This window comes from Olea europaea, chromosome 13 (assembly GCF_002742605.1).
Source record: "Olea europaea var. sylvestris chromosome 13, O_europaea_v1, whole genome shotgun sequence".
Taxonomy (NCBI): Eukaryota; Viridiplantae; Streptophyta; class Magnoliopsida; order Lamiales; family Oleaceae; genus Olea; species Olea europaea.
Genome location: NC_036249.1, coordinates 4,714,820 through 4,734,512, shown reverse-complemented (window position 1 = coordinate 4,734,512; position 19,693 = coordinate 4,714,820). Strand labels below are relative to the sequence as shown.

At 33.9% G+C, this 19,693-nt stretch overlaps 3 protein-coding genes and 1 pseudogene across 4 annotated transcripts; 1 reads left to right on the top strand and 3 right to left on the bottom strand.

The window, feature by feature from the left end:
- LOC111408342 overlaps window positions 1-5,933 on the top strand; it is a 6,608-nt pseudogene extending 675 nt beyond the window's left edge.
- Window positions 5,934-7,060: 1,127 nt separating this feature from the next.
- Window positions 7,061-8,909, bottom strand: LOC111407352 (probable membrane-associated kinase regulator 4). Its single transcript, XM_023036775.1, has 2 exons — window positions 8,383-8,909; window positions 7,061-7,889 (listed from the first exon to the last, which is right to left on the bottom strand). Exons 1-2 carry the CDS (start codon window positions 8,782-8,784, stop codon window positions 7,320-7,322), a joined length of 972 nt encoding a protein of 323 aa, XP_022892543.1. The 5' UTR covers window positions 8,785-8,909; the 3' UTR covers window positions 7,061-7,319.
- A 2,510-nt stretch (window positions 8,910-11,419) lies between these two features.
- LOC111407355 lies at window positions 11,420-13,527 on the bottom strand. 2 transcript variants are annotated; one of them, XM_023036777.1, is made up of 7 exons: window positions 13,386-13,527; window positions 13,124-13,254; window positions 12,864-12,930; window positions 12,667-12,734; window positions 12,499-12,592; window positions 12,126-12,196; window positions 11,420-12,036 (listed from the first exon to the last, which is right to left on the bottom strand). In XM_023036777.1, exons 1-7 carry the CDS (start codon window positions 13,449-13,451, stop codon window positions 11,652-11,654), a joined length of 882 nt encoding a protein of 293 aa, XP_022892545.1. In that variant the 5' UTR covers window positions 13,452-13,527; the 3' UTR covers window positions 11,420-11,651. The 2 variants fall into 2 exon arrangements, with proteins under 2 accessions (XP_022892545.1, XP_022892546.1); XM_023036778.1 differs by having other exon boundaries at window positions 11,420-12,027.
- A 3,297-nt stretch (window positions 13,528-16,824) lies between these two features.
- LOC111407354 (probable membrane-associated kinase regulator 4) lies at window positions 16,825-18,601 on the bottom strand. The gene is made up of 2 exons (XM_023036776.1): window positions 18,075-18,601; window positions 16,825-17,581 (listed from the first exon to the last, which is right to left on the bottom strand). Exons 1-2 carry the CDS (start codon window positions 18,474-18,476, stop codon window positions 17,012-17,014), a joined length of 972 nt encoding a protein of 323 aa, XP_022892544.1. The 5' UTR covers window positions 18,477-18,601; the 3' UTR covers window positions 16,825-17,011.
- Between the last annotated feature and the right edge of the window lie 1,092 nt (window positions 18,602-19,693).

The following is a 19,693-nucleotide window of genomic DNA, read 5'->3' as shown; positions in this document are numbered from 1 at the left end:
GTTCCCTTTGGCAGAACTAATTATTGAGATTGTAATCTTCAAACCTGACCACATTTCAAAACAAATAAATGATTACATCAAACATCAAAACACTTGTTGAAGTTTGCAGCTAACAGGAAACAGATTTTGTTTCTGCACCATATTTGATAACAGCAAGTAAATTTTTTCTAGCTGGCCTACACTGACATTGTACCCTTCTATTGCAGCTATTTTCCAAGTATTGTGAGATCATGACCCTGGACTGATTAAAATAGTTGGTCCTTCAAATGCTACGCTGCTTGTAACTGCTGCTTCTAAAGGACATACGGCTGTAGTTAATGAATCGTTGTCAAAGGATTGTAGTTTGCTAGAAGTTTCAAGATCGAATGGAAAAAATGCATTGCACTTAACTGTCAGGCAAGGGCATGTGGACATGGTAAAGGCATTGCTTGATAAAGATCCTCAATTAGCTAGAAGGACAGACAAGAAAGGACGGACTGCATTGCTCATGGCTGTGAAAGGAGTTAACTCCGAGGTTGTTATATTGCTTCTTGAGGCTGATGCAGCTATTGTGATGTCGCCTGACAAATTTGGAAATACGGCATTACATGTAGCCACAAGAAAAAAGCATTCAAAGGTATGTTATGCTGCTTTAGTTTCTATTTTTATGTTTACCTTTAACTTGATGGATGGGAAACTTACCTTGAACCAAATGTGTTTTTCCTCCTCATACTTACTCTGTCAATTATCGTTGTGCGTGTAGTCTCAAGCTCCAAAAATGCTTCATTTATTAACCTATTAGGAAGAATTCTCAATAGAATTTTGATGATTAAACTTGTGAATGCTACTATCCAGTAAAAACATACGATAGTTTTCTTTCAGATTATTAAGAGGTCATTAGATGACCAGAATTTCTTTGGTTTTTGTTTTCTTGCTTTTCAACTAGAACGAAAAAACAGAGTGAAAAAATAATCAAGAACTAGTCTTTCCGTGTTTTTTTACTCTCTCTGACATAACAATAAAATTTGATTCCCAGGCCTCCTCTGTATATTCCATCTTACTATTCATATGTTCAAAGTCACAGCATTAATAATAAGACTATATGCTACTATGTACATAGTAACGTAATAGTTGATCTACACAAATAATTGGATTTTGGTATTAAAAAATATTTGTATATGCACTAAATATTGGTGTTCATAACTGGAAAGAAATTTCAACTCAATGCTTTACAATAAAATTTTCATTTGAAAACATACCCAATTAAGTATTTTGATGATAATTTTTATTCACAATTGTATAAATACTTAATGTGAAGGCAATTCTACATGGGAAGCTAAGAGATGATTATTAGTTGAATTATTTGATCATCAATTAAAAAGCAGTAAGCGTACAAGGGGACATGAATCTAATATAGCTTATTAAATTTGTGAAGAGTAGAATACTTATTCGATGCATAGCGAATAAATCTTTTTCCAAACTTTGCCAACAAAAATATTTGAAGATGACCATTTAGTTTACTTCATAATGTCAGCAAACATATCAACGAGTATGATTCTAGTTTTATTGATTTTTATATTATATAAAGAATTGATTTTGTGATGCATTGATGAGTATAATTCTAATTCCTAGGACTTTTCTACTTATCATTTACATAAAAATAATCCGTCAAATGAGAGCAACTAACAATGTTAAAATTGGGGTTTGAAAGTCAAAAGCCATAAGCATTTCTCTGCAAATAATGTAATATGTTAAAGCTTTCTCTACATGCAAATTTCTATTCTCCAATAAATATGTGAAATGTTAAGAGTACAAAATAAAGTAATTTTCCTTAAGTTGTTTACACAATATTATGAACGTTGTGAAGTTAGATTGATCATTCCATCTTTTCAATAAAAATGATTAATTTATGAATCCGGACCTGAACTGATTAATATAAGTGATCTTTCTTCACTTAAATTGGTATATAAGTTGAAAAGTATAACATTTTTTTTTTTGTTTTTTTTTTTTTTTTTTTTTTTTTTTTTTTTTTTTTTTTTTTTTTTTTTTTTTTTTTTTTTTTTTTTTTTTAGTCCACTTGTATGGTGTAATTTAGAATCATTGGTTTATGCTTCACTTTTAAGGTTAAACAGGAGATATTATGATCACATGCATATGTGCATGTATGTGTGCTGTATGTATGTTGTGGCAAAGCAATTTTTTTCTCCTTTGCTAGTATTTTTCACTACTGTTCCCTTTGGCAGAACTAATTATTGAGATTGTAATCTTCAAACCTGACCACATTTCAAAACAAATAAATGATTACATCAAACTTCAAAACACTTGTTGAAGTTTGCAGATAACAGGAAACAGATTTTGTTTCTGCACTATATTTGATAACAGCAAGTAAATTTTTTCTAGCTGGCCTACACTGACATTGTACCCTTCTATTGCAGGTATTGTCCTAGTATTGTTAGATCGTGACCCTGGACTGATTAAAACAGTTGGTCCTTCAAATGCTACGCCTCTTGTAACTGCTGCTTCTAAAGGACATACGGCTGTAGTTAATGAATCGTTGTCAAAGGATTGTAGTTTGCTAGAAGTTTCAAGATCGAATGGAAAAAATGCATTGCACTTAACTGTCAAGCAAGGGCATGTGGACATCGTAAAGGCTTTGCTTGATAAGGATCCTCAATTAGCTAGAAGGACAGACAAGAAAGGACAGACTGCATTGCTCATGGCTGTGAAAGGAGTTAACTCCGAGGTTGTTATATTGCTCCTTGAGGCTGATGCAGCTATTGTGATGTTGCCTGAAAAATTTGGAAATATGGCATTACATGTAGCCACAAGAAAAAAGCATTCAAAGGTATGTTATGCTGCTTTAGTTTCTATTTTTATGTTTACCTTTAACTTGATGGATGGGAAACTTACCTTGAACCAAATGTGTTTTTCCTCCACATATTTACTCTGTCAATTATCGTTGTGCGTGTAGTCTCAAGCTCCAAAAACGCTTCATTTATTAACCTATTAGGAAGAATTCTCAATAGAATTTTGATGATTAAACTTGTGAATGCTACTATCCAGTAAAAACATACTATAGTTTTCTTTCAGATTATTAAGAGGTCATTAGATGACCAGAATTTCTTTGGTTTTTGTTTTCTTGCTTTTCAACTAAAACGAAAAAACAGAGTGAAAAAATAATCAAGAAGTAGTCTTTCCATGTATTTTTACTCTCTCTGACATAACAATAAAATTTGATTCCCAGGCCTCCTCTGTATATTCCATCTTACTATTCATATGTTCAAAGTCACAGCATTAATAATAAGACTATATGCTACTATATACATAGTAACGTAATAGTTGATCTACACAAATAATTGGATTTTGGTATTAAAAAATATTTGTATATGCACTAAATATTGATGTTCATAACTTTAAAGAAATTTCAACTCAATGCTTTACAATAAAATTTTCATTTGAAAACATACCCAATTAAGTATTTTGATGATAATTTTTATTCACAATTGTATAAATACTTAATGTTAAGGCAATTCTACATGGGAAGCTAAGAAATGATTAGCTAAGAAATGATTATTAGTTGAATTATTTGATCATCAATTAAAAAGCAGTAAGCGTACAAGGGGACGTGAATCTAATATAGCTTATTAAATTTGTAAAGAGTAGAATACTTATTCGATGCATAGCAAATAAATCTTTTTCCAAACTTTGCCAACAAAAATATTTGAAGATGACCATTTAGTTTACTTCATAATGTCAGCAAACATATCAACGAGTATAATTCTAGTTTTATTGATTTTTATATTATATAAAGAATTGATTTTGTGATGCATTGATGAGTATAATTCTAATTCCTAGGACTTTTCTACTTATACATAAAAATAATCCGTCAAATGAGAGCAACTAACAATGTTAAAATTGGGGTTTGAAAGTCAAAAGCCATAAGCTTTTCTCTGCAAATAATGTAATATGTTAAAGCTTTCTCTACATGCAAATTTTTATTCGCCAATAAATATGTGAAATGTTAAGAGTACAAAATAAAGTAATTGTCCTTAAGTCGTTTACACAATATTATGAACGTTGTGAAGTTAGATTGATCGTTCCATCTTTTCAATAAAAATGATTAATTTAAATGATCTTTCTTCACTTAAATTGGTATATAAGTTGAAAAATATAATTTTTTTTTTTATGGAATTGGAAAAAATATAGTTATGATTAAATTGTTAGTTTTGACACTATTGTTCATCCTCTAAGTAATTATGTATGACAAATATATTTGATCAATTTTGTATCCAGAAATGCGTCTATAATACTTGAGACTTCAATAATCAATTAACCTCTCATTTTGCATTTTTAGGAATCCTGGAATATGCGTATGATCATTGTAATTTCTTTGAATCTCTATTATTGTATAGCTACATCACTTTTGTGGTAATATTTGATAATAATAGCAGGAATTGGTATAGTTTTGACACTATTGTTCATCCTCTTAAGTAATTATGTATGACAAATATATTTGATCAATGTTGTATCTAGAAATGCGTCTATAATACTTGAGACGTCAATAATCAATTAACCTCTCATTTTGCATTTTTAGGAATCCTGGAATATGCGTATGAAAGAGGTCATTGTAATTTCTTTGAATCTCTATTATTGTATAGCTACATCACTTTTGTGGTAATATTTGATAATAATAGCAGGAATTGGTATAGACATTTCCTTGAATTATTAATAGTTTACTTCATTGGTTTTCTGTTTATCTTACAATTTGCTTCATTTGTCAAAAAAGAGAGAAAATATGCTCAGCTGATTTCTAAATTATGATTCTCTACCCAGCAACCTTACTGTTAAATGTTCACTTATCAAATCTCTCTCTTCTATCTGCTGCTTTGACAACTTTGCACGAGGGTAACATAATGCTGTTGGAAAATTTTTCCCCATGCAGATAGTTAATGAGTTATTACGCTTGCCTGATGCACATGTCAACGCACTGATCAGAGATCACAAAACGGCTCTTGACATTGCCGAAGATCTTCCCCTCTCTGAAGAATCTTCGGACATAAAGGAATGCCTTTTTCATTATGGTGCTGTTAGAGCCAATAGTCGAACCAACCGAGGGATGAGTAGCTAAAAACCATCACTCGAATCAAGAAAGATATCCATTTCCAGCTTCGGCAAAGTAAGAGAACAAACAAAAATGTCCATGGAATTGCTAAAGAACTGCGGAAACTTCATCGGGAAGGGATTAACAATGCCACCAACTCAGTGACTGTGGTGGCTGTGCTCTTTGCTACAGTTGCCTTTGCTGCAATTTTTACAGTTCCTGGTGGGGATAAAGATGATGGGATGGACGTGGTTGTGCACAGTGCTGCTTTTAAAATCTTCTTGATCTCCAATGCCATTGCATTTTTTACGTCACTTGCTGTTTGTCGTAGTTCAAATTACATTGTTAAAGACGCGACGACAGGCTGAAAAACGTGTCGTAGAAGTTATTAACGAACTGATGTGGTTGGCTTCTATCTGTACTTCTCTTGCATTCATGACGTCGTCCTATATGGTACTTCTCTGGCATTTATTAAGTAACTACATGGTTTGTTTAACCATTTGACATTTTTTATCCATAAAGTCGACTTTTCCTGATTCAATACTAACAAATTAAATATCATTCTTGATATATATAAGATCGGTTTTCTTGTGCATCATTATTTTCTCTGTTCGATTCATTGCTACATCTCTTCATAATAAAGTGAAAAAAAACATAAGAAAAACTTTGGTAGGCATTTAACTAACTAGTGCAGTTCCTTTTTGTGGACAAATGTGGAAGTTGGGTGGGGGAAGAGTTTCTTGTTATATGGTTATCAGTACCCTGTAGTGCCGAACATCATCAAATGATCTTTTTAGAGGCTCCTCCTTTATCATCAATATTGTCAAATATCTGGCTGACAGATTTAAAATAGTTTAAGGTTGGGTAACTTCCACTTGGGACAAAACGAATCCACTTGAAAGCTGTCCTTTCCGACTGTTTTATGACTTTATCTGATCTATTTTGAATTCATTTTGCTTTAGAAGTGGAGATGTTCAAGAGGTACACTGGCTGCCAAGTTTTTTCTTGGTCGTGTTACAAGTGTAAAATACATTGAGGGAGGGGTGTTTGAGCTACATTATTTTGGTAATAATGCATTCTTGAATAGTGTATTAATGGGAAGTGTGTGGATAAAAAATAAGGAAATTTTTTTTATCTGCGTATAATATTATTTTATTGAAAAATATGTGATTGAAATAATGTCAAATCACTGTTTAAGAATGTATTTTTTGGAACAATGTGGTCCAAACAGGCCCTGAGTTGGTTCAATAAGTTAATAATTTTGATTTTTGTAATTGTGGCCCGCATAGGCCTCCCACCTGGGCTAATACTAACATTATTGTATTCGAAAACGTTGCCAAACATTCAAACCAAGTCGACCATTATGATAGGGTTTTATAATCACCCCATGGTTACCTTCAAAATTCTTTGATAAGAAGTAAAGGAGTGGCATATTGATTCATGATAATTTTTTTTTATCTATGTGGGATTTGATTATAAAAAAGAATTTTGTTGCTTGATTTCAAATTTATTGACAACAATGTCGAGTAATAATATATTATAGCTTTAGTTTGATCGATTTCAGCTTATATACGAGGCGGTTCAAGTGTATCCTCCAGGGTTCATTCTGTATCATTCATTTAAAAACGAAATGAGATTCAAATTAAACATAGATATCAGTCTAGCAATGGCTTTGTTCTGCCTTTATTGAATTTCAATGCCTTCGATTATGTAACGGACTTATTTACAAGTAAATGAACAAAATGATAGAAAATTGGCACTTTGTTATAGGAGGACACGCCAGAGTTACAAAGTGGTTGGAGTTCTTAAGAATAACGCTATCGATCTAGATTGCTAATGGTTAGCAGTCTAGTTATCAACTAGTTGTTGTTATGAACTGAACTATGATGAGCATTTTAAGGACGATGCAGTTTGGACAGAATCTTTGTGCTGTAGATTTAAGATTAGAGTGATTACAATTGCCTTTTTAAATACATTGAATATCAACAAACAACCTAGTTCTTAATTTAAATAAATTGAAATCAACTACATGAACATGGTACTTCCTAATATTTCTCTTTAACTCGTAATTTTCACACATTTTCAGCACAATTATTCCGGAGTTTTTACTATGCTCATTACACATTTGGCAAAAAAGAGTGCAAAATAAACTCCGTGCATGTTTGGTACTCAGTAGTGACTGCATGTACTATCCACTGTCATTTAATCCTCCCTACCAAATAAATGATCGTCGACTTCATCAACCCCTGCAAAGCTCTGGTCTTTCTTGATCATCATAGATCACTTTTGAAGCAGACATTGAACAAAACCCAAGATCACTAACAGTCTTTCTTGAACATATTTCTTGCTGATGAGACCTTTTACAATGTGCAATGGCTGCCTGAATTGAATTCTCCAGTTCTGATTTTCCACTTATATTTCCCTTCAAAATCTTCATCTCCTGAAATCCATTGGAATCTGTTGAACTTGAACCCGAATTTGAAGAATTAGATGATGAAGATTTAGCCTTTGATACTCTCTTTATGGCTCCCGAAAATGACCTTCTGTGACATTTTGTTTGAATTTGCCCAAATGGGACATTTTTAGAGGTCCTGGAATGTTGAAGTGCACATTCTTTGGCATTTGAAATTGATCCTTCATAAACAATATTTCTTGAGGACTCAACTGAGCAACTAGATTTGGTGAACAAAGATTTGAGGTAAGCCCGGGAAGCTTTGAGTTTGGATCCAAGTGTGGATTGCTTTATAAGTTTTAGAGGTTTTGTCCAAGATTTGTTCGTGTTTGAACTGGCCGGTTCTTCCTCGAAAACCTGTTGAGAAAAACACAATCAGATTATGGTATAATAAAATACAAAGTAACATGTAAACAATTAGACTGAGACGAGGGTATTTCGCTGTCTTTAAGGAAAATCAAGGCCATTGCAGTATCATGGTATATACAATAGCCCAACCGAAACGTGTCTAGCTCTAATCACTCCGTGAACTCAGAGATCCATTCCCTTACTTCATCAATAAATTCTCGTGAGAGATGAAAGAATATAATATCAAAGTAATACCAAAGAGATACGAGCTACTTATAGACGTTTTACATTCTTTAAATTATATTGAGGATTTCTACTCAACTATTCTATAATTTTCATACTAAATTTTCAAGTTATTCGCTAATACGGCATATTCAAGAAGCACGATACCATATACAAGTAGCCATGCTGATTATCTCTAGTGATAAGGATAAAATCCCACATCAATAAAGATGGAAACAAGAAGCAGCATATAAGGGCATGGGCTAATTGCAGCACTCACATAAGTGCTCGATTGATCCGCCGAGTACTCAAGAAAATACAGTTCCGGGTTCAGCTCTCGGCTAACTTGGCAAGAATCAGTGGGAGAAATATTGCACGATGCAAACGGAGTATTGGATGCAGGAGTGAATAATGGAGTGCTGAATAAAGATTCTTGTAATGGATCAAAAGTGGTGGAGGAATGACTATTCTCTAGAATTTTCTCCACCATTTGGAGACGAGGCGGGAGGTGGAGGGGGAGGAGTTTTCCTTTATAAAAGAGCTCGTCCGCTGGAGAAGTGGTGGTATCTCGGCCGGAGGAGCACGAAAAGCTTTGGAACTCAAATTCTCTACGGTGTGAAGGTGAAAAAATGGTGGCTAATGAACCAACTTCCATGTCAATATAGCTTTCATTTGCATCCATATTCTCTCTAGAGAATTTATACACAAAGAAACACGTAGTGGAGGGTGAGGTTTGAGGAGGAAATGGAGGGGAAGAGCATCATTTAAAAACATGGGAATGAGAAATGTGTAAACAGAAGATCAGGAAATTTTGTCTTTGCCCTGCCCCCACTCATCATTGTAGCCTGTAGGACATGTTGCCTACTAAAATTTTCGTTCTTACTTTGTTCTTAATATTGTTCAGTACTATCAAGTTCACTTACTAAAAGTGCCAGCAAAGTATTACCTCGTAGAAAACATTAATACTCAATTTTTTTGTATACTCGTCTCGAGAATCAATACATCCCTTAACTATCTCTTTAGGACATGTTTATATTTGACCTCAATGTAAAAATATTTGACCATTTAATGATGCATTTTTTGATAGAGCAAGAACTACGAGATTACCCTTTCATTTTGGAGATCCCAAAGATTCGAAGAAAGCTTTTGAGATGGAACCTCTTAGAATGCATATGACTGAATTGGACGGTGAACCAGAATATTTCATCATTTTTCCATTTTCATTCATCACTTTTTATTGATAAACCCGAAGTTCCATGCAATTTGAACCGGGTTTTCAGGCTGCTATTAAAAGGTTATTACTCAAATAATAAGAATAATGCTTAGTGTACATTATGGACACCAGGCGCCCCTCCAATAGGGGGGCACCATGTGTGCATTATGGACACCATTATGGTGTCCATAATGTACTCATAGCACAACCCAAATAATAATTAGTTATTCTAAATTTAGCTTAATTTAAAAGTTACTTATAAGTAACTTTTAATCTGCTAATAAAATCTTACTTTTTCTCAACCTTGGAAGTGAAGGAAACAAAGCCAACTTTCTCCTCTTATTAGTTATACAACCTAACTAATACAAAGATTAAAGAACTTTATGCCTCTTGTATATTTTAAGGGACATTCACACACCTGACTATACTTTAATTTGAAACCAATGCACTTGTCTTAACTTTTATAGGGATCATTAAATATTGCAACATTAAAATAAAACTAATGAATTTTAATGCCTACAGCACTTGGGTTTGATGAATAATAATACATAGTTACTTTGGAGGTTGAGAACCCAACATTATTAAATTACTGAGTTCAACTCTTTTACTGGATTCCTGGATTTGTTTTTTTCACTTTAATTTTTATGTCAATTCGTGTGCATCTTCGTCAAAAACTTTTGCTTAAAATATTGTTCATCTTTTCTTTTGTATTCACGGAACGTGAGAATCAGATAATTAATCAAAATTATCTAATTTCAAAAGAAGTACTTGAATAATTAATTATGCAAATCGGGGTAAATAAAATTGAAAAATAACGTTTTATTAGTTAGTTCCCTTCCTTCAATCAACTTTCTTGTTCCTTTTGCTATATATTGTAAGGGGAAGAAACTTTACAATTCTTTACTGTCAGTCTCTAATTCAAATAAAGTAAAAATATGATAAGTTAACAACAATCCTGCTATAGTACTCGAATTTTTTTGATAGAGGGGATGACCGACTCTCACAATGACGGGGCCCACTTTTTTTTTGGGTTTTTTTTTTACTCACACAGGACCCACAACATGAGAGAGAGTCAACCATTCTCTAAGGTAATAAAAGATTAGCTCATTAGAGTTATCTTCCTACAAAATGATTTTACCTATCCAATCCCTAAGTCAAGTTCATTCACAAACCACAATTTTTGTCTTTGACACCACCAAATGCCAAACCCACACTCAATGCTTTCCGACTATAGAAAGAATAGAAATTATAAGCAATTATAGCCACATATAAACTGACCCACCCCACAAAATCTGGGTTTTATGGCTCTTCTGCTGGGTTGAAAACTTGAAACATCAGCAGCCAATAGGGTTTCCAACTTGATGAGGGGCCTTCATTGCTGGGTATCCAACCAGCACCAGAATAGAAAATTGCACTTGATAATATCCAATAATTGATTTATTCAAATAAATAAAAAATAGCTTTGACAAGTCATTTTTAAGCTAAGCTTCCACCATTTTTTGTACCCTTGAATGCAAAGCAATGGAGCCCTGCACAATCATGATACTCTTGTAAAGACAAACAAATTTCAGCTTCTGTAATCCAATTTGTAAAAGTTTTGGTTTGATCAATCAGCACCACCAAGAACTACAAACCACACCTGCTTCATTCTAGTTTACCCTTCTCGTAAAGTATGAAGGCTGCTGCTTCTTATCATGCAGGTTCTGCTAACTGAAAAAATTAAGTAAAAGTAACCCCAAAGACTTGTTACATCCTAACGGGTAATTTTTTATTTATTTTTTATTTTTTTAACCGTGGGTATTCGAATCAGCTTACGCACACCTCAACTAATCCCAAGAGGTCCTGAAGTTTACAACCAGATACTCTCTTCAATGGTCTGAAGGGGGATTCGAACCATTAGGGAGCAAACCACTACTGAGCTACCCCTCAGAATTTCTAATAGGAAAATTTTAAAACCTAAATATATTGTTCGATCTAGTCTAATACTACACACCAAATATGCACGTATAAATAACCTTATGCAACAAATTGAACACATTTTTCGGTGAAACATGGTTAACCAAAAACATTTACATGTGTAATTGTAAATGCTAAATTCAAGTTATCGTTTTAAACTCTCACCTGCATCCACAAAGTTTTGTGCCATTGATACAAGTTTACATAGTATACTTTTTAAAGATTTACACAAGAATAAATAAAATGGACTTCAACAAGCATATAGTGGACTTCAAGGACAAAATAAGCCTTGAGGAGCTTACTACATCATACACAAATTCAACTTGCTAATAGTTTAGGATTTGATACAACATTTGTCCATCTTGATTGATAGTTTCTATTTATTTCCCCGATGAATCACCAGATCTCAACTCTTTTTCGAGCTCATCAAATTCCCAGTCATTAATTTCTTCTGCAGAGTAATCCCTGTTTGACTTACCAAATTCAGACTCCAGCTTTGCCAATTCAGCGTCAGGGTCAAGCACCTGCTCAGACTTGTTACTGGGTTGCTCATGGTGCTTGATTTTCCCGGCTTCTGGTGCCTCTGCAGCTAGTTCCAAGGAGTGTACAACACTTTCCTCCAGCTTCTCACCAGATGATGTATCTGCCCGTGGAGGGGGGTTCTCGATTTCTAGATTTGGTCTCTCTATAGATTCAAATTCCTCTCTTATCTTAGCAATTTTGTCGAATAGCTCTTTAACCTTTGGATCATCTTTACTGAATGAACTCAAGCCAATAATAAAATTTTAGGTAAGTTTGATGCCAGTCTCGGTACTATTACTAATAGAAAAATATGCAAGTTCAGATAAGCAAACCTGGAGACCGATCCTTGTTGAGCATAGAACTGATCTCTCATGTTGTCCACTACGCTGAAAGTCGTTACGATCTGTACAGAAAATACATGACAATCTCATTTTCTTTTATTTAAACATGCCACAGCCAGTGTCCTTATAGGGAGCAAGTCAAACTTAATATTATGAAAAATTAGCAGCAAAACAACTAAAATAAGTGATTGACTACATTTATCTCCATGAGGTGATGGGGTAAACAGAGGGGCATTAATTTGGCTAAATAATTAGGGACAGCTCCTCAGCACATCAACATGCGGAAAACTTTACACACCTTATGAACTATATTGCAAGAGAAAAGTGAACTCAAATCCAGTTAGCACAAGGTAAATGTTTTTACCTTAGCTTCATAGTTGAGGTATTCCTCCTCAAGACTTTTCCTTGGGTTCAGTATTTTGGAATAATCATTTTCCATGTTAGCAGCCAGTGCTGACCTGTAATACAATTTTTAAATTTCAAGTGTTCTACCGAAGTAGAAACATTTAAACAATGCAACAAAAAGAAATACCCTTCGGTTAAACTCTTCAAATTCTCCACGTATTTTTCAATGCGATCAATACAGGGTCTCAACTCATTCTGCATCATATTTTTTTTGACAAGAAAAGGTAATCATAAATGAGAGAGTTTACGAGGTCAATCATACGAATTAGAAGAGAGATTCTATGTATAGAAAATGTCATTCTGACGGGGACATCAAATAAGCACCTCATAGGCCGAAAGTAGTTGAATAACCAAATTTAAAAAGTAGCCTTCATGTGTCTGCAATTCATCACTTGAAAAATACAAAGCTGTAAATTAGCTACAAAGTAAGCTTTGAATATCTCAATAACTTGGAAAAATCTGATTCACCTTATAAGCATAAAAAGTGAAATTATGAAACAAAAGTAGCAGAAGTTCAAATGAATATTCAAATCTAGGAAGAGAAACTATGCTCAAGGGTATAACTTTAAAGTTTATTAACATACTTGGTTTCCTTCTCTTTTGTGTCTGTATGAGAACACTGAAGAGACCAAGTATCTTCCAGAAAATTTATCCAAGTACTTAGAACATCTGCTTCTGCTCGGCTTGATTTAATGGATTTTGATAGCTCTTCTTCCTATAAAGTTGTACAGACAGGGTATGGAAAAAAAAAAAAGTTAAGAAACATATATAACCAGCAAGTAATATTTAGTAGAAACTTAGTAATGCAGGGAAAAAATAAATAACTAATGAAAAACTTGAGCAAACCCTAGTTTTTAAATGGGCAACAATCTGATCATTAGCTTCATAGAATTGGTCTCTTTCTTCCCTCATATTGTGAAGACGGGCTTGAGCAGCAGTCAAGGAGATAGTCACCTAAATAATAATTTCCCATTGAATGCAATCATGGGTTAGGCAAAATTGAAACATGTTACTGAAAATAAATTTAAAAATCTAAAGCATTCATGCTTGGAGATGACAATAATCATTGCCAACAATTTCAAATGCAAATCATTTCACAAGTTTCTCTCAATTTGCAGAAGTCAGAAGCGACAAAGATCCTAGCAGTATCACCATTTGTAAAAAATATATTTTTGTACTAACCTGTTTGCTAAAGATTGATGAGTATAATTCTAATTCCTAGGACTTTTCTACTTATACATAAAAATAATCCGTCAAATGAGAGCAACTAACAATGTTAAAATTGGGGTTTGAAAGTCAAAAGCCATAAGCTTTTCTCTGCAAATAATGTAATATGTTAAAGCTTTCTCTACATGCAAATTTTTATTCGCCAATAAATATGTGAAATGTTAAGAGTACAAAATAAAGTAATTGTCCTTAAGTCGTTTACACAATATTATGAACGTTGTGAAGTTAGATTGATCGTTCCATCTTTTCAATAAAAATGATTAATTTAAATGATCTTTCTTCACTTAAATTGGTATATAAGTTGAAAAATATAATTTTTTTTTTTATGGAATTGGAAAAAATATAGTTATGATTAAATTGTTAGTTTTGACACTATTGTTCATCCTCTAAGTAATTATGTATGACAAATATATTTGATCAATTTTGTATCCAGAAATGCGTCTATAATACTTGAGACTTCAATAATCAATTAACCTCTCATTTTGCATTTTTAGGAATCCTGGAATATGCGTATGATCATTGTAATTTCTTTGAATCTCTATTATTGTATAGCTACATCACTTTTGTGGTAATATTTGATAATAATAGCAGGAATTGGTATAGACATTTCCTTGAATTATTAATAGTTTACTTCATTGGTTTTCTGTTTATCTTACAATTTGCTTCATTTGTCAAAAAAGAGCGAAAATATGCTCAACTGATTTCTAAATTGTGATTCTCCACCCAGAAAATTTACTGTTAAGTGTTTATTTATCAAATCTCTCTTTCTTCTTTCAGCTGCTTAGACAACTTTGCACGAGGCCGTCGGAAAAATTTTCCCCATGCAGATTGTTAATGAGTTATTACGCTTGCCTGATACACACGTAAACGCACTGATCAGAGATCACAAAACGGCTCTTGACATTGCCGAAGATCTTCCCCTCTCTGAAGAATCTTCGAACATAAAGGAATGCCTTGTCATTACGGTGCTGTTAGAGCCAATGAGTCGAACCAACCGAGGGATGAGTTGCTGAAAACCGTAACTGAAATGAAGAAAGATGTCCATTTCCAGCTTCAGCAAAGTGAGAGAACAAACAAAAATGTCCATGGAATTGCTAAAGAACTGCAGAAACTTCATCGGGAAGGGATTAACGATGCCACCGACTTAGTGACTCAGGTGGCTGTGCTCTTTGCTACAGTTGTCTTTGCTGCAATTTTTACAGTTCCTGGTGGGGATAAAGATGATGGGGTGGCCGTGGTTGTGCTCAGTGCTTCTTTTAAAATCTTCTTCATCTCCAATGCCATTGCATTTTTTACGTCACTTGCTGTTTGTCGTAGTTCAAATTACATTGTTAGAGTTCAAATTACATTGTTAGAGACGCGACTGCAGGCTGAAAAACATGTCGTAGAAGTTATTAACGAACTGATGTGGTTGGCTTCTATCTGTACTTCTCTGGCATTCATGACGTCGTCCTATATAGTACTTCTCTGGCATTTAGTAACTAACTACATGGTTTGTTTAACCATTTGACATTTTTTTTTTCCAGAAAGTCGACTTCTCCTGATTCAATACTAACAAATTAAATATTATTCTTGATATATATAAGATCGGTTTTCTTGTGCATCATTAATATCTCTGTTCGATTCATTGCTATATCTCTTCATAATAAAGTGAAAAAAACATAAGAAAAACTTTGGTAGGCATTTAACTAACTAGTGCAGTTCCTTTTTGTGGACAAATGTGGAAGTTGGGTGGGGGAAGAGTTTCTTGTTATATGGTTATCAGTACCCTGTAGTGCTGAACATCATCAAATGATCTTTTTAGAGGCTCCTCCTTTATCATCAATATTGTCAAATATCTGGCTGACAGATTTAAAATAGTTTAAGGTTGGGTAACTTCCACTTGGGACAAAACGAATCCACTTGAAAGCTGTCCTTTCTGACTCTGTTTTATGACTTTATCTGATCTATTTTGAATTCATTTTGCTTTAGAAGTGGAGATGTTCAAGAGGTACCCTGGCTGCCAAGTTTTTTCTTGGTCGTGTTACAAGGGTAAAATACATTGAGGGGGTGTTTGAGCTACATTATTTTGGTAATAATGTATTTTTGAATAGTGTATTAATGGGAAGTGTGTGGATAAAAAATAAGGAAAACTTTTTTATCTACGTGTAATATTATTTTATTGAAAAATATGTGATTGAAATAATGTCAAATCACTGTTTAAGAATATATTTTTTGGAACAATGTGGTCCAAACAGGCCCTGAGTTGGTTCAATAAGTTAATAATTTTGATTTTTGTAATTGTGGCCCGCATAGGCCTCCCACCTGGGCTAATACTAACATTATTGTATTCGAAAACGTTGCCAAACATTCAAACCAAGTCGACCATTATGATAGGGTTTTATAATCACCCCATGGTTACCTTCAAAATTCTTTGATAAGAAGTAAAGGAGTGGCATATTGATTCATGATAATTTTTTTTTATCTATGTGGGATTTGATTATAAAAAAGAATTTTGTTGCTTGATTTCAAATTTATTGACAACAATGTCGAGTAATAATATATTATAGCTTTAGTTTGATCGATTTCAGCTTATATACGAGGCGGTTCAAGTGTATCCTCCAGGGTTCATTCTGTATCATTCATTTAAAAACGAAATGAGATTCAAATTAAACATAGATATCAGTCTAGCAATGGCTTTGTTCTGCCTTTATTGAATTTCAATGCCTTCGATTATGTAACGGACTTATTTACAAGTAAATGAACAAAATGATAGAAAATTGGCACTTTGTTATAGGAGGACACGCCAGAGTTACAAAGTGGTTGGAGTTCTTAAGAATAACGCTATCGATCTAGATTGCTAATGGTTAGCAGTCTAGTTATCAACTAGTTGTTGTTATGAACTGAACTATGATGAGCATTTTAAGGACGATGCAGTTTGGACAGAATCTTTGTGCTGTAGATTTAAGATTAGAGTGATTACAATTGCCTTTTTAAATACATTGAATATCAACAAACAACCTAGTTCTTAATTTAAATAAATTGAAATCAACTACATGAACATGGTACTTCCTAATATTTCTCTTTAAGTCGTAATTTTCACACATTTTCAGCACAATTATTCCGGAGTTTTTACTATGCTCATTACACATTTGGCAAAAAAGAGTGCAAAATAAACTCCGTGCATGTTTGGTACTCAGTAGTGACTGCATGTACTATCCACTGTCATTTAATCCTCCCTACCAAATATATGATCATCAACTTCATCAACCCCTGCAAAGCTCTGGTCTTTCTTGATCATCATAGATCACTTTTGAAGCAGACATTGAACAAAACCCAAGATCACTAACAGTCTTTCTTGAACATATTTCTTGCTGATGAGACCTTTTACAATGTGCAATGGCTGCCTGAATTGAATTCTCCAGTTCTGATTTTCCACTTATATTTCCCTTCAAAATCTTCATCTCCTGAAATCCATTGGAATCTGTTGAACTTGAACCCGAATTTGAAGAATTAGATGATGAAGATTTAGCCTTTGATACTCTCTTTATGGCTCCCGAAAATGACCTTCTGTGACATTTTGTTTGAATTTGCCCAAATGGGACATTTTTAGAGGTCCTGGAATGTTGAAGTGCACATTCTTTGGCATTTGAAATTGATCCTTCATAAACAATATTTCTTGAGGACTCAACTGAGCAACTAGATTTGGTGAACAAAGATTTGAGGTAAGCCCGGGAAGCTTTGAGTTTGGATCCAAGTGTGGATTGCTTTATAAGTTTTAGAGGTTTTGTCCAAGATTTGTTCGTGTTTGAACTGGCCGGTTCTTCCTCGAAAACCTGTTGAGAAAAACACAATCAGATTATGGTATAATAAAATACAAAGTAACATGTAAACAATTAGACTGAGACGAGGGTATTTCGCTGTCTTTAAGGAAAATCAAGGCCATTGCAGTATCATGGTATATACAATAGCCCAACCGAAACGTGTCTAGCTCTAATCACTCCGTGAACTCAGAGATCCATTCCCTTACTTCATCAATAAATTCTCGTGAGAGATGAAAGAATATAATATCAAAGTAATACCAAAGAGATACGAGCTACTTATAGACGTTTTACATTCTTTAAATTATATTGAGGATTTCTACTCAACTATTCTATAATTTTCATACTAAATTTTCAAGTTATTCGCTAATACGGCATATTCAAGAAGCACGATACCATATACAAGTAGCCATGCTGATTATCTCTAGTGATAAGGATAAAATCCCACATCAATAAAGATGGAAACAAGAAGCAGCATATAAGGGCATGGGCTAATTGCAGCACTCACATAAGTGCTCGATTGATCCGCCGAGTACTCAAGAAAATACAGTTCCGGGTTCAGCTCTCGGCTAACTTGGCAAGAATCAGTGGGAGAAATATTGCACGATGCAAACGGAGTATTGGATGCAGGAGTGAATAATGGAGTGCTGAATAAAGATTCTTGTAATGGATCAAAAGTGGTGGAGGAATGACTATTCTCTAGAATTTTCTCCACCATTTGGAGACGAGGCGGGAGGTGGAGGGGGAGGAGTTTTCCTTTATAAAAGAGCTCGTCCGCTGGAGAAGTGGTGGTATCTCGGCCGGAGGAGCACGAAAAGCTTTGGAACTCAAATTCTCTACGGTGTGAAGGTGAAAAAATGGTGGCTAATGAACCAACTTCCATGTCAATATAGCTTTCATTTGCATCCATATTCTCTCTAGAGAATTTGTACACAAAGAAACACGTAGTGGAGGGTGAGGTTTGAGGAGGAAATGGAGGGGAAGAGCATCATTTAAAAACATGGGAATGAGAAATGTGTAAACAGAAGATCAGGAAATTTTGTCTTTGCCCTGCCCCCACTCATCATTGTAGCCTGTAGGACATGTTGCCTACTAAAATTTTCGTTCTTACTTTGTTCTTAATATTGTTCAGTACTATCAAGTTCACTTACTAAAAGTGCCAGCAAAGTATTACCTCGTAGAAAACATTAATACTCAATTTTTTTGTATACTCGTCTCGAGAATCAATACATCCCTTAACTATCTCTTTAGGACATGTTTATATTTGACCTCAATGTAAAAATATTTGACCATTTAATGATGCATTTTTTGATAGAGCAAGAACTACGAGATTACCCTTTCATTTTGGAGATCCCAAAGATTCGAAGAAAGCTTTTGAGATGGAACCTCTTAGAATGCATATGACTGAATTGGACGGTGAACCAGAATATTTCATCATTTTTCCATTTTCATTCATCACTTTTTATTGATAAACCCGAAGTTCCATGCAATTTGAACCGGGTTTTCAGGCTGCTATTAAAAGGTTATTACTCAAATAATAAGAATAATGCTTAGTGTACATTATGGACACCAGGCGCCCCTCCAATAGGGGGGCACCATGTGTGCATTATGGACACCATTATGGTGTCCATAATGTACTCATAGCACAACCCAAATAATAATTAGTTATTCTAAATTTAGCTTAATTTAAAAGTTACTTATAAGTAACTTTTAATCTGCTAATAAAATCTTACTTTTTCTCAACCTTGGAAGTGAAGGAAACAAAGCCAACTTTCTCCTCTTATTAGTTATACAACCTAACTAATACAAAGATTAAAGAACTTTATGCCTCTTGTATATTTTAAGAGACATTCACACACCTGACTATACTTTAATTTGAAACCAATGCACTTGTCTTAACTTTTATAGGGATCATTAAATATTGCAACATTAAAATAAAACTAATGAATTTTAATGCCTACAGCACTTGGGTTTGATGAATAATAATACATAGTTACTTTGGAGGTTGAGAACCCAACATTATTAAATTACTGAGTTCAACTCTTTTACTGGATTCCTGGATTTGTTTTTTTCACTTTAATTTTTATGTCAATTCGTGTGCATCTTCGTCAAAAACTTTTGCTTAAA